The 15,889-nt window shown below is 37.5% G+C and overlaps 1 protein-coding gene across 1 annotated transcript in view; it reads left to right on the top strand.

Moving 5' to 3' along the window:
• Positions 1-14,664, top strand: part of LOC118188199 (uncharacterized) — a 38,826-nt gene extending 24,162 nt beyond the window's left edge. The window contains exons 2-4 of the mRNA XM_035358577.2: positions 7,828-8,207; positions 11,468-11,673; positions 13,875-14,664. Of these exons, the coding sequence (XP_035214468.1) occupies positions 7,828-8,207; positions 11,468-11,673; positions 13,875-14,584 (1,296 nt within the window). The 3' untranslated portion in view covers positions 14,585-14,664. The remainder of the gene's footprint in view (positions 1-7,827; positions 8,208-11,467; positions 11,674-13,874) is intronic.
• Positions 14,665-15,889: the final 1,225 nt, after the last annotated feature.

Here is a 15,889-nt window from a genome sequence, read left to right on the forward strand (position 1 = left end):
TCTCAAGGCCAGTGGAAAAAGAAGGAAAGCACGGAAATGAAAAATAATTTAAACTAAAACGGATTTCTGCTGACGGGAGGGTGCGGAAATCCGAAGGCCACGAAAACCCCTCTTCCTTCAAGTTAAATATAATGGTGAAAAATTTGACTCTTCCGAAGATTGAAGTCTTGGTGAATAATATCCCGGCCACCGCACTCCTGGATACCGGCGCGCAGTGTTCCTGTGTGGCAGAAGTCTTTTTTAGAAAGTATTTTCGGAAATACCGCATATATAATGCGGATAATACGACAGTATTAGCGGCGCAAGGAGAAAAATGTAAGTGCGTAGGTAAAGTACCTTTGTATATCCGTATCAAGGACGAACAAGTAAAGGTGATGTTTTTTATAGTAAAGAATCTGCAAGCACATTTGATCTTAGGAATAGATTTTCTTTCAGACGCACAAGCTACACTGGATTTTAATGAAGCGTCCCTTAAGCTGACAATGAAACCAGTGCGTGTAGAAAAGGCTGAACCGTCAAGGTTAAATCTTGACCACCTGCCTAATGACGAGCAAGATAGAATCCGACAAGTGGTAAGTGAATTTGCTTCGTTATTTAGTGATATTCCAGGATTTACTCAGGTTACTAACCATAGTATTGACACCGGAGATGCATTGCCAGTTCGTCAAAAACCATACCGGTATGATAAGAATAAGGAAAAAATTATAGAATGGCATATTACCGATATGCTACGTAAAAAGATCATAACGCCCATCTCAAGTAGTTATGCTAGCCCGGTGGTTTTATGTAAGAAAAATAATGACTATCCTTTGGAGCATCCAAAAAGGTGGAGATTCGCTATTGATTATCGTAAATTAAATTCCATAACGAAATATCCGGTATATCCGTTACCGATCATAGAAGAAATTTTAAGGAACATAAAATCAACCAAATTTATGACGACTTTAAACTTAACGACTGGTTATTTTCAAATAGGGGTTAGGCCTGAGGACGTGCCTAAGACTGCTTTTATAACCAAGTCTGGCACTTATGCATTTTTGCGTATGCCGTTTGGCCTTTCAGGGGCACCGGCAACATTTCAGCGATGTATGGACATTGTGTTAAGACCTGTTCTTGGAAAGTCCACATTTATCTCTTTAGACGATATCATTATTACTAGTGATAATCTCGACCAACATGTACAGGATTTAAGACAGGTGTTTTCTTTATTAAATGAGGCCGGTCTAAAAGTTAATGTCGAAAAGTGCAAATTTGCAGCCCCTGAATTAAAATATTTAGGTTACAAAATATCTCAGAAAGGAATCGAGACAGACGAATCAAAAATAATCGCTGTACAAAAGTATCCGACTCCAAACACAGCGAAGAAGCTCTCTTCTTTTCTAGGACTTTGTTCATATTATAGGTCCTTTCTAAAAGATTTTGCAGCTATTGCTGAGCCATTGTTAAAATTAAAAAGGAAAAAGGCAAGATTCTCGTGGACGGCCGAAGCCAATAGTGCTTTCGAAAAATTAAAACAAGCATTAACGCAAGCCCCTGTGTTGAAATTTCCTGAAAAGGAAGAGAATTTAGAAATTTCAGCGGATGCTTCGGATTATGCGGTAGGAGCGGTACTTTCGCAAAATCAACAGCCCGTGGCATTTTTTAGCCGAACTTTAAATCAAACACAAAGAAACTATTCCGCGACCGAGAGAGAGGCACTTGCAGTTCTGTTAGCAGTGCAAAAGTTCCGAGTCTATTTTGGAAAGGCGCCAATAAGAGTGTACTTTGATGATGCGGCGGTAACTAGATTGTACTCAGGGAAAAACTTATCCCCAAGGTTAATAAGATGGGCACTCAAGCTACAAGAATATAATCTGGTAATCAAGCATACCCCCGGAAAGGAAAATATCGTAGCAGATGCCCTATCCAGAATTAAAATAGATGAAGAAGGTAATACCGTAAAGGTGGCAATGCTCACAGCATGTACAATAAATTCCCGAGAAACTGTAATAACCGAACTGGGTAAGGATCCTGAGTTTGAAAGCATTTATGAGTATTTAAAGGATCCTGAAAATTTTAGCCACCATGATATTGTGGCTATAAGAAATAGGGCGGCCCATTACGAACTAATAGATGGTCTATTATTCTATACAAAAACTACGAATTCCAACAACGAATTTCGACCTGTTATCCCAGCTAGTCTTAGATTAAATATCCTGCAGGAGCTCCATGACAGCCCTTTAGCTTCTCATGCTGGTATTCGAAAACCTATCCAACGCGTACGCGAGGCAGTCTATTTTCCTGAACTGCAAAAGTTAACAAGGGCGTATGTCTAGTCCTGCCCAACATGTCAAGCAGTTAATTATATTAATTTCCGCCCGGCCGGGTTTCTAAATAGTATTAAATCCGAATTTCCAAATGAAATAATTGGCATCGATTTATTGGGCCCTTTCCCAAAAAGTCAGTTAAATAAAAGTCGCTATCTCCTTGTTATGGTTGATCATTTTAGTAAGTGGACCGAAATTGTTCCCTTAAAACGAGCCTCCGCGAAATTAGTTACTGAAGTATTAAATCCGAATTTCCAAATGAAATAATTGGCATCGATTTATTGGGCCCTTTCCCAAAAAGTCAGTTAAATAAAAGTCGTTATCTCCTTGTTATGGTTGATCATTTTAGTAAGTGGACCGAAATTGTTCCCTTAAAACGAGCCTCCGCGAAATTAGTTACTGATTCTATTTTAAATAAATATATTTTAAAATACGGGGCGCCCCTAAAAGTTATATCGGATAATGGTCCTCAATTTGTAAGTAATGTATTTGAAGACATGTGCCAAAAACTGGGCATACGTCATTTAAAAATGGTCCCGTATCGGCCGCAATCAAATATAGCGGAACGGGTGAATAGAAATATAGTGAAAATTATCCGTAGTTATGTTAAAAATTTTCATAAAAGCTGGGATAACTATGTCAATGAATTTGCTTTCGCCCTTAGGACCGCAAAACAGATTACAACGGGCAAAAGTCCTGCTGAGTTATTTTTAGGGAGAAAGATTATAACGCCGTTAGATAAATTATTTTATGTTCAACAAAGAGCCCCAGAATTTAAAATGGGTAATATAGAAAAACTAATTAAAGAAGCAAAAAAGAATACGGAAGTAGCACAGAGAAAACAAAAGCTGTATTACGACTTGAAACGACGGGGAGTAACTTTTAAAGTAGGGGATGAAGTATTAAAAATTAAGCATTCACTTTCTTCAGCACCAGAAGATAAAACTGCCAAATTGTTTCCACGATTTGAAGGACCATATGTCATAGAAAAAATAACTCACGCTGTAGTAGTGTTAAAAGCCAGAAATGGTGAAACCTGCTCCGCAAACATTGATCGAATGAAACCCTACTATGATCGTAATAAAATGCAAATTTTCAAAGATCTTTTGCAGGATCCGGCACGGCAGACACCGCAGGCACAAGCTCCAGAGGTGGAACAACGACAAGTACAAGGGCAAGCCATTAAGAGGCAGGAGCAAGTGAAAAGAAAGTTTCCCCGCGGGAAAATTGAAGGTAACAAGAAAAAGAAGCCGTTCCACCGTCCAGAAAAGAGAGCTCAGGGACACCCCCAGAATGAAGAAAGGAGAAGGACGACGTATGCAAAGAGAGCCAGGAGAAATGACGGCAACTATAACCCGGCTCTAAAACGGAAGATCTACTCATCCGACAGGACTCTCCGCAGCAAATGTCGCCGAACTGCGGAAGGGCCACCAGCGGCGGAGGAAAAGTTACAAGGAAAATTTGAACGGCCAGCAACGAGGTCCAAGCAGGAACACGAAAGAAGTTTCCCGGTTCCGCCAAGACCAGCTGCCATCAAACGGCCAAGACCACAGGCAGAGGCGAAAAAGAAGGTATTCAAGGGTGACCGAACTGGAAAAAAAAAGAAAGCTTCTAGAGGAAGGCACTGAAGGGCGAGCCCGCACACGAAGGAGGATAAATCAAACAAGAATCTACGCTACTTTCCAGGACTGGGCTCAGAAAAGAATGTCCGAATATCACAAAGATAAGTAAAATTTTATGTTACTGTGCAAACTTAAGTTAATCTTTCATTTTTACTGCAAGCGGCAGATTTCAAGAAGTTTTACCTCATGCGAGGTCTACCTTTATCGCCAAAAGGGCGAGAAATGAGTTGCTACCGATTTTGGTATTATGTTTTTCAATTACTAGCGTGTAAAACTAAAGTTGATGTATAATAGCGATGTGTAAAGACTTAAATATTGTAAAAGTTATTGTATAAATTTTATTTAAAACTTTCTGGCAAGAAAGAAGTTTTAGTCTGAAAGACTTTTTGAAATGTAGTATTTCAATGTAGAAAGAATTGGCACTTGCTTTGAAAAGAATAGAAGTTAACAATGTACTACTAATGTATGTTGTCAAATGCGTAAAATTAACGGCATGTTAATATGTTCTTATATACAATGTGAACTGTTATTTCAAATGTTAAGAAATACCGTGATATGGTAAAAGTGAAAGTAATGTTAAAAATTTGTTATTCGTGTGACTGTAAAAAGACCAAATCATGGTGAATATCTGTTAAAGGTTGAATGAAAGTAGTTAGGCTCTCTGACGCTACACTTCAGAGTTAGCCACTTTCAGAATAGTACCTCAGGGTTTAGAGTTGAAATTAGGGTGTGTTACGAGGTCTTGGTATGTTGAATTTTTAACACGTTAGTGCTTTGATTGTAGGAGGAAGTGTTGAACACGTAGACATAAACACATTCGTGTTTGGGGTTCTTTTACAACACATGTCAGAGAGCACGGGGAGAGATAATTAAAATAGTCATGAATGAAATAAGAATGTTAAGAGAAATATAATTATACATGTTACTTGCCATTTCATTGTGTAACATTTCATTAAACTAGTTTTCCTTCCAGATCTCTGGAAGGAACCAGAATTGAATAAAGCTCCTGTTTAGATGCAGTACAGATGAAAAAAAAAAGATTGTTGTAGATCCTGGGAGCTGCTATTGTAACAAATTTCTTTCTTTTAAATTTTCTAGTTTCTAACGAAGTTATGATTGTAAAAGGTTGGCCTCGCGTTATATTCTAGAGCTAAAAGTTTTCAACAAGGTCGTTTTAGACCTCAGTTTCAAACTAATTAACTCTGGCGGGAAGTATGTAAGGATCTTAAGTTTTACTAACGTTTATTTTATTTTAAATCTTTACTATCACTTCTTATTTTCTACTTCCGGCCAGAATTATAAGCGTTAACGTATTTATGCAAAGTTTGTCTGGCGAACGCCAAGTATTTAAGTTGTGGCTTTTTGCCAAGCGCGAGAGAGGAAGCAGTTAGTCGAAGCAGGCCGCTTACCTTAGAAGTTTTACTCAGTTGCTGGTTGCCTTCCAGGCCAGAGGTTTAATCCTCTTGATAACTTTAAACGTATTGTAGTGCTCACAGTTCTCTGTACTACATACGGCTTCCTGTTAATATAAGGCCAATCTTCCGCGTTTATTATTTCAAAGTTAAGAGTTTAGTTTTATTTTTATATTTTTACGTTTAGACCACAAGTAGTGGGTCTTTGTATTCCGAAGTACGGAAGTTATTGTAAATAGAGAAAAATAAAGGGTTTTGTATACCCTTCTTGTGTATCCTGTCTACTTCCCACAGTTATTGAACATAGCTTTAGTAAGCTCTCTGTTCCGAGTCAGGTCCTTGCATGTTCCCGTGGAAAGTAAGACGGAACATTGAACCTGATAGACGTAATGGGGGAGTGTCTGAGTAGTATAAAGCATGTTGTCGGTGTAAGATCAATATTTCTGGCAAAGAGATTGCACGCCGTATAGCAGTTAAAATCACACCGAGTTGCTGCCTCAGCGAGAAATGGCGAATAATTAATCTGTTAGACGACATATGGATGCTTTTACCCGAGGTCGAATCATTGGGAAGTTGGAGGAAGGCCGCACGCAGTGTGACAAGTGTGGCTGCAGAGTTCGGAATTGCTCACAGCATCGTTTCACGACTTTGGAGACAATTTCAAACTACAGGACTACTATCCGGGGGTTTAGTAGTGGTCGTCCACGAGGAACCACACCCGCAGATGACCGGTATATTGCCTTACAGGCCAGAAGAAACAGGCGGCAGACAGCGGGAGAAATCGCTAGACACACGACACAGGCGACTGGACGACCGATATCGCGTTTTACCGTGGCCAGAAGACTGCACGGTGGTGGTCTGTTTGCACGACGCCCTGTACGGTGTGTACCTCTAACGCCTGCCCATCGGAGAAGGCGTTCTCTGTGAAGCCGGGAACACCGGAATTGGAGAGACAATGAATGGGGACGAGTACTCTTTACAGATGAGAGCAGATTCAGTCTGAGTAGCGATTCTCATCGCATACTAATCTGGAGGGAACGGGGAAGCCGCAATCATCCCTCGAACATCATTGAAAGGGACAGGTATGGAGGTGGCGGTGTTCTCGTTTGGGGAGGCATCATGCTTGGTAGTCGTACAGACCTTCACATCTTCGACGCAGGTTCAGTCAACGGAACCCGTTATTGTAACGAGATTCTTCTTCCCTATGTGCGTCTTTTCAGAGGCGCTATGGGTCCGCAGTTCCTTTTCATGGACGACAATGCACCATGTCATCGCACAGTAGCTGCCGAACAGCTCTTAGAGAGTGAGGATATTGAACGTATGGATTGGCCGGCACAATCTCCGGATTTCAATCCCATCGAGTATGTATGGGATTTTCTAGGCAGACGCTTGGCAGCTCGTACCTTACCACCAGTAACGATTCCGGAGCTTCGATTGGCGCTGCAAGACGAATGGGCAGCAATACCTCAACAACTCATTGACACCCTCATTCTCAGCATGGGCAGACGCTGTGAAACCTGCCTAGCAGTCAGGGGAGATCATGTCCCCTATTAAAGACCGGATGTTTCTTGCTGGACACCCATCACAGGGATGTTTCGGCCTTCAGTCGCATTGCGCTCCATGCTACTTTTTCAATAAAGCTTCTTTTTATCCCTCTGATTTCTCTTTTAGTAAGTGTTGCTTACATTATTTATGTCCTTACCTATTTGGGATCTTACGGTATTAAATGTGTTGATTTGGAAAGCTTTTGTACAAAGTTATATTGAAAAACCGTCTCGTCCTTAATTTTTGCACACCAGTGTATACAGGGATCTTCGGATCTAGTACATTCATCAGTTTCTATTAGATAACAAAATAATATTTTACTTTGAAACAACGAAGTGTGAAACTGCTGGATTTCATATTCTAGAAGAAAACTTAAGCTATTTGCCTCTCATGTTCTCAAAGATAATTCTTTGTCTTCATTTCCATTTCACATTTTTCTCTATTTCTTCTTCACTTCATATGCATTTAAATGTTGGTTTTCATCGTTGATTTTCCTTCTGAAAAAGCGTGTTGTTTTCTTGTTTCGGTCTTTGTTTGGTCTATTACTTGATTTTTGTCATTTTTCACAGAAAATATTTTTCAAAATTTTGCTTTCTTAAGATCTCATATGCTTGATATGATATTACGCCATGAGTGAATAAGAGTGCGTATTACCTTTATTCACTAATTTAGTATTAGCATTTCAGCATGTATCAGAATAACGACAAATTTTCGTCTTGAAATGTGTAAACCGATCGAAAATACTCAAGCGAATTTCAGTTCTATTGAAATGAGTTAGTTACTTACATTATATTGGTGTAGATCGAATAGATCATGAACTGTCGTCATCCTGCTTAATTACATAAACTTCCTTTTTGTGGTAAACAGTATTAAAGGTGAATGCAAAATAAGTTTAATATCACTGAACTTAAAAACGTGTTCTCTTCCATTTTTGATATTTAGATTTCTAGATCTGATGGGACAGACGGAGCGAACGGTGCAAAGGCTAGCAGAGACGCTGAGAAAGGTCCTCCTACTCGCAACGCCGGCGTCTTTCCTTTCTTCGGCAAGTATTCATTCCCTTTCCTGCTGGCTACATCGGTTGTACAGTTGGCCATTTACTTGAACAAGTTGTATCAGGATAGTGCAGCCGTCGGCAAGTACTTCACAGATAGGGATATCAATTACTGTATCGTATCAGCTTTTTGTCTTTTCTTACCAGCTGTCATCTACATCATCTACATTTTAGCTGCTTACGTCAAAGACCAGGGAGAGGCGGAACCCAAAGAGGTAGGAACCAAAGTGGTACACGGCTTACTTTTGGTACCATGGCAGATCAAAGGGTAAGTCGAATTTTGTTTTCAGACCATGTTTCGGCATGAAACCTGTGCTAGTTAATGATAGAATTGAATGATTTTTCATTCGATCCTCCTGTGTTTTCAGTATAAAAATTAGGAAATCAACATTATGTATGTTCACAAAGCATTCAATATGCTTATTTGCGAAATCATGTAAAATATTCAGGAAAATTGTGATTAAAAAAAATTCTAACTGCATGCAGTAGGGTAAAATATTATTTTTGACCGAAATTAAAACCATGTAAGAACTTATTATATTCTTTTTAATTTTTAAAAAATTATTTCCCTTCTTAAATTTCTGAGGTTAGTTCATGATTTCTTTCTCGCATACTGAATCGCTGGATTTTGATTGATTCATTACTTTCTTAAACTGCAAAATAAAGTAATCTGTTGTATATTCAATAGTTCGCATCAAGGACTTTATATTTAGACGACTGTCAGTTAGTTTTAGAAAATAAGACAATTTTTTTCTGTGATAGATTATTATCAAATAGCGTTTGGAATGTTAACTTTATTTTACTTCTTTTATCGTCTTCTACGCGTGTTTTAATATATCCGATTAATCAGAAAATATTACAGGATGAAGAAGAGAAACCACACACATTATATATATATATATATATATATATATATATTAAAATAATAATTTAAACTATTTATGTTCCAAAAATGCGAAAGAAATGAATTAAAAATATCATTGGAAATAGTAAAAAAATATATATATAACAATATAATTTAATTAAAACTTAAAAGAAAAATTAAATTATAAGCTAAAGAGGTAAAAACTTGAACCAGAGTATAATTGTCTTAACTGTATTCTTTTTCAAGAGAATGGACAGAATTAAAACAATTGCCATGTTTCAGAACCGAAAAAATACAAAACTATAGTTCTGAAAAATATATAATGGCCAACATATATTTGGAATCCTCGTTTATATTCTGCGTATATTTGTTATATAAATTGAATTATTGATGTAGTCCTTATCACATTCCAGTACGACTTCTGCCCATAATTCAGGCAACTTTCCCATATCTTTCTTGAATAATTCTTTTAGTTTTCTTAGAAAACATTAACTTATTACATGTGCGATATTCTGCCTTGTTTGTATAGTGGTAGAGAAGACGACTGATATAGCTTTGGGGCGCAGTTCGAGTCTTGCACAAGGTATAAATGTTTGCAAATATATAATGTCTTTGTAGTAGGAGGGCATTTAAAATATTGTCGAGCCAAAAGTCTTCTCTAGAGGTTGGTGGTAGGAAAGGAGGACATGAGGGAACCTTGGATCCATGCCGCCCGGAGTGTTCTCCATCAAAATTGGGACGCAGCCTCTCCTACTTACGGGTGCAATTCGATCGCCCTCTAGTAGACATTCTCTAACGATGAGTTCGACCATTTATGACGAATGCTCAATTAGCAAAATATTCATTGGAGAGGGAAAAAATGTTTTTTTCGATATCCTGTTGTTAACTGTTGAAATTATTGCCATAAAAAATTTTGCAAAACTCTGAACAGGTAATTATGAGGTGGGTAATTATCTGAATACTAGGTGTATGAGAAAGAATTTTGTATCCACAATTATTAAGTTCTTGTCCAGTCAATCGTGTTGCATGTGGCATTATCAGACTGAGAAATATTGCTTCGTTTGTTGATATATGTAAATCGTTTGATTGATAAAGATTGTTTCAAATTATCTAACGATTAATATTTTAATTATTTTATGACAGTTCAGAATAAATCACATCTGCCACATCCCAACATATGCGGAACCTTCTTTGGATTTAGTCCTGCCCTTTCTGAGAGACTTCTCTTTTGGGGTTTACCTCCTTCTTTTTTTTTTTTTTTTTTTTTTTTTTTTTAAGTTACATTAGCGGAGAGAATCCTTTTCTAATCTCCAATTTCAGTATGTCCAGAGAAATGCAAATCGACACTCACTGCTGACGCTTTTCGGTTATGAGTATCTGGAATTCGAATACCAGCACGATGATGGTCTCCTATTAATTTTATGTGATCACTTGCTGTATACTGTGCTAAATAAAAACCTTATCTTTTAACTGGTGATATTTATGTTTTAACTGCACAAGCATCTTCAATTCTTCATCAGCCGCCTTCTTTGGCCGCCTAAGCGTGTCATCAAAATTAAAAATTCTCCTTGTGATCTCTTTAAAATAATCTTTCGCATTACATGCAATGATAGCGTCTGAGTACACTGAATAAATCTTTCAATATTATTTCTGCATCGTTTCCATACGATTGAAACTCAAAGCATGATATTACGAATATTGCTAATTGCCATATGGCATCAGTTACCTGCGAAACATTGCTGAAAATGTTACTTTAATGAAGTTTGAAAAGGAAGCGCATGGTATGAAAATTTTATGGTACGTGTAGTAGCCATCAAATTTTCAACACGTTCGAAGTCGTCAAATTTTCAAAATGTTCTAAATGCTGGCAATCAGGCGCATATAATAATTCTTCAGGTAACCAAATACTCTTAACAATTATTCTTCTATTCCAACAATTTGTAAATAAAGAATGATTTTTTTGCCATAAACTCAATTTTTAAGTCAACATTAATAGGATTTGCCAGCAGTAAAAGAAACTGCTGCAAAATTTCTGCAGGAATACAATATTTTGCCACTAAAGAGAACAATTGAATTTGTTTTTTATTGCGATCGCTACGAAATTTCCAGCAGAAAGAAAAACCAGTTTGTAAGTAGAATTATTGATTGGTTTTTGGTTTAAATGGTTAATTAGAATGTAAAATATATATGTAATAATAATTCTGTAAGTAATAAGTAAATTTCTGAAAATGAATTAAATGATCACTTAGTTAACATTTTTTTTCCCTTTGTAAAAAATAATCGCCAAATTGAAACCACGTAATTAGTAATTTCGTACTACTTGAAAAACTAAATTTAGGATTAAATTGAAAATGTTAAAAAAAATTGAAAATGCTTTTTGTACCCGTCAGAGCATTACTTTCTAACTTTCGTGTAATTGAACAAATTAAAACTCTGAATAAATTATTGACGTTCGATTGCAAGCCTATTCCTTGGCTCAGTTTCCCAGATAGTAGATGCCTTCTTCCAAAATAATATTTAAATACCATGAGATTGACTAAATCCTAGGGCCAGTAATTGTTTCTGGAAATGTTGGTGTTAGTATTAACGTGAAGATCATTTTGGCGAACGTTTTCCGAGTTTACATATTTATACATTTAGAATGGAATTTGTTTTAATTCTAGGCGTGTCGAAGTCTTACAGTTCTCTGCACAGAGAATTTGTCAGATCCGGCCTTTGACAGAGCAGGAACTGGAAGAAAAATCGCACTTGGAAAGGCAAGCGGCAGTGCTGGAATTCTTTGAGGAATTTTATGCAGGGCTCACTCAGATACTGTTGCAGCTGTATATTATCATAACTTCGCTAGATGAAAAAGTAGAATATAAAGCACGTAAGCTAAATATTTATCAAAACATATTTTTTCTTAAGTTGCTTTCCCTAGATGAAATGATAGTGTATCATTTTCTTATTGTAAATTTTTTAACCGGATCATTTTGAGATAATACTGATATCCATAAGGTAAGGGAACTGCTGCTTAGCATGATCTGCCTTATTAAGCTGAAGCGTAGTCCAAGAGGATGATAACAAAAGATAAAATGAAATGAAAGGAATAATCGCTTGCCCCTTAAAAGAATTAATAAATAAAATAAATGGGCACGATATGTCTACCATAACGCTACTAGTATCACGAACTCAGTGGTTAGTCGGAGAGGTATTAAATATGATGTGTGATTCTATTGAATGGCTATACGTATAGTGAATATATCGATTATATACTTATATTATATCGGATGGTTTATACATGCTATACAGCTGTTCTGTATACTCTTGATGAGTTTGTTGAGTCATTGAAGAGTAAAGGTCTCCATTCTTGGAACTAGCACGGCTGAAAGTTGTGTAGTAGTTCATGGAGTAGTTTGTGTTGCAGCCGTATGGCCAAGGATATCCTAATACAAGTTCGATAGGGCTTAAGTTTTTTGAGTCAGCTGAAACTTTCCAGGTGCGCTGTATCACTGGATTCCAGGTTTCCTTATGTAATTAGCCCTTTACGGACGAGTTGTGCCATCCATTAAGTCTAGAGAAAATGCACCACAGTCCCGATACTAATTTGCAATGATATCCAGTATAAATCAAGGATGTTAAGAGTACTGCAGGTAAACACATATAGAAGCACATGCAGTTCTGATTTAATTGCACAGCCCGCTAGGTTCATGCGTAACGCATTTAACGTATGAGGCTGCTGGGGCACTTACCTTGGAACCCCGCGAGCATATGGACCCCAGACGAATTCATTTACATTTAATTTCTGTGGGTGATTATCGTAGGGGGCCGAGCACACTGGTTTGCCCAAGGGCCCATATTGCTAAGAAGGCATTGCGTATAGCATCATGCTGGACATCCGTGTCTGGAGATACCGAGAAGAAACAATGCTGCCAGCTTGCATTCGTCACTGTCATACAGGACATAGTATGCTGATATGGGATGCCAATGGGCACACATCCTGGTCGCTTCTTGTTGCCATAGTCGGTAATGTGGGCAGCCGCCGTAACACTTCTGACGTGTTAAGGCTCATGGCGGTTACTTATCTTTGAGGATTATGTGATACCATCTGTCAGCAAGGTGATGCAAGACTGCATGTTGCTTGTTCTATCCTGACCTTACAGAACTGACCCTTTCTGCCCTGCCTTAATATAGAAGGTATTCGACTATTGCCCTGGCCCAGCCAGTATAGTGGTTAGTGATGCTGACTACAGTACCAGTGGGGACCGGTTCGAATCCTGGAGAAGACATTTATGTTTGTAAGCGTATAATGTCTGTGTGGCAAGGGGGCACTTAAAATACGTGGCAAGTCGAAAGCCCTATCGAAAGGTTAGTGGTAAAGGAAGAGCGATAGGAGACCTCGTACGACCCTCGCCTAAGATCTTCTTTCAAAACTAGGCGGAGCTTCATAATTAGTACGGTCGGGTTATACTTGTGCAATGTGGTGAAATTCTGCTTTCCTGCCTAGTTATACCAGCATCTGGTGCCCTGGCCAATACTTTCTCCAGATCTCTCGCCTACCGAGATCTCCAGATCTCTCACCCAGATATGATTATGTGTTGCCGAGTGTCTGACACGCCACCACGCACCAGACACTACGATTGATGAACTGTGGCGCAGAGATAAAGCCACTTGAAGTACATGTATCTGTCAACTAAGCTCAGTTGGACTTATTGGTCACTCGGATTAAAGCCGCTGTTGTTGCCAAAGGTAGCGGCTCTGCATGCTAGACCACTTGCAAATTTAATCATATCTTCATCCCGTTACACTATATATAGGTACAATAAATAAGGTTCTGCTATTTGCTTTCCTCCCAGTGTAGCAATTTTAATAGCCAGCAGTGTATTTTCAAGAACAACCGCAAGATCAGTTTTAAATTAGTATATGCAGCTGTCAATTAACATATTTTATATGTGTAGTTATTATTTGATAGTTATCGATTAGTGTAGTATAGTCAGTTTTAAATATATATGTAACTTTCATTTAACATATTTCATATATGTATTTATTTGATAGTTATTTATTAATGTAGTGTATAAATGTTTCTTTCAGTAACGGGTGAAATCATTGCGTCCGGGCTGACTCTTATGTCCATGATGGCTGCCGTTCGCCGAAGAGATGATGGCATCCTCACAGGCACATTATCAATGACTGGATGGATGTGCATCATGACATCCCGTTCCATCGCAATTGCTCTTGCTACAACTGTCATTCATGGTTGGATGATTCTAGTTTGCCTCCTTCATGGTGTGCTGGTATCTTTATGGGTGTCTACCATTGCATTGAGGACTTATACGCAGGAAAAGTCTTCTACACCTTTCAACCGGAAGAGAAAACTTGCTTTGTTTTTCCTCGTGCTATCAGTGTTCGGGCTTCCATCTCTCACTTACTGGCCCATCATGTTCGAACTGAAGAAACGAAAGCGGCCATTGATATTTCTGTTCATCTTGTTGTTGGAGAATGTCCTGTTTGCCATTTTGTGGCACGTTTTTAAAGAGAACAGTGCTTGGGCAAAACACGACTACATTCTGGTCGCTGTAATGGGAGGAACTTATGCCATAGGATCTCTTTTCTTATTGTTCTATATGTGCTGCAAACCAAAGTACACTGATCATGTCGTGTATCACGATATGAAAGTTCGAAATGCTGATTCATTTGGAATGTATTTCGAGTTTTGTGATGTAGCTTTCAAACTAGCCAGGAAACAAGAAGTAGAAATGAAATTGAAGATGATTCGAGAACAGAAAGTGGTGCCACGATAATCTAAAGTAGAAAGTTTTTTATATGGAAAATATTTTAATGCTGTTTTTTATAAATTGTTAATAAATGTTTTTCTATTGTTTATATGTTTCATTTTAGAAGGTATTTCCAGAATACATATGAAGACTTTCTTTAGTAAATGCAAGTTCTTTGGTTTGATTTGCGCGATTATCATAATAAAATTTTTAAAAAAAATCTGAATCGTGGAAAGAACTTAAAAATATTTCATGTGTTAAATATTCTCTTAAAATTTCATTAAATTTAAGTATTATTTTAAATATTTATCTAATTAGTATATGGTGATTTAAACGAAAATTTGACAATAATATATGTTATCGTTCATTCCAATGAACTTTTCAATATTACAAAAAGAGTGATATCTTTCACTAGGAGGGCTGTGCTGAATTCATTGAGAATAATACAGAGTATTTTTCTAGACTTCGCTCAAAATTACAACTATATGTTTTCAAACATACATTATTTAATTGTTATTACAATTTTTAATCTTTAAATTCATACTGCTCTGTTTCTTTTTGGCTTCCTTCATAATGCTTTGCTCAAACCAGAAACAGTTGAAAATTTAACTTGCGAGTAAATGAAGTTAAATGCTGCCAGTCCTTAACTGAAAATTATGCTTATTTGTATTCTTGCCTCTGTGCGTTGGTACTTTAGATAAAGCACCTTATTTTTAAAACATAGCAAATGTAACTGTTCCGAATTTCAATATATTGGTAAAAGCTTCCATTAGTTATAGGCCAGGAGTAAATTACGATACTCGAGTTTAAAACATAACGATTGTGAGATATTGTTATATTGTAAGAATATCTCTGATGAAATTGCAGCATTTTGTTTTATTGTTGTGATAAGAATAAATTTTATTCACATTTCATCGGACTTGTGCATTCAATTTATTACGAACCCGCACGCACGCAACAATACATTGCAATGACAAGTCTTCCTGCACGAGTCACAGTGGTTGGACAAATATGGCCGCCGAGGATTCACTTTTTTAGTTGAACCCTCCCTCCTTCTATTCGAACCTTTTGGGAACAGTAAGCGAGTATTGTGACTCATGGCTTAGAATTAGTTTTGAAAGTGACGTTGTTTGTAAGGCACTATTGTTAGTGAATCTGAGATCCTGTTTAAGGATAGTAGAATTACCGATTAAGTTGCTAGTATTCTCTTTTTGTGTCGAGCATTGACTTTAGAGAACCATTCTGTTGACCATTCTGTTGAGAGAACCATTCTGTTGTAGACTGTAGAGAACCATTCTGTTGCAAAACTCTGTGTCTTTAATCGCGCAGTCC

The sequence above is a fragment of the Stegodyphus dumicola genome, chromosome 2 (assembly GCF_044657685.1).
Source record: "Stegodyphus dumicola isolate Sdum_Otavi_A_Nest chromosome 2, ASM4465768v1".
Taxonomy (NCBI): Eukaryota; Metazoa; Arthropoda; class Arachnida; order Araneae; family Eresidae; genus Stegodyphus; species Stegodyphus dumicola.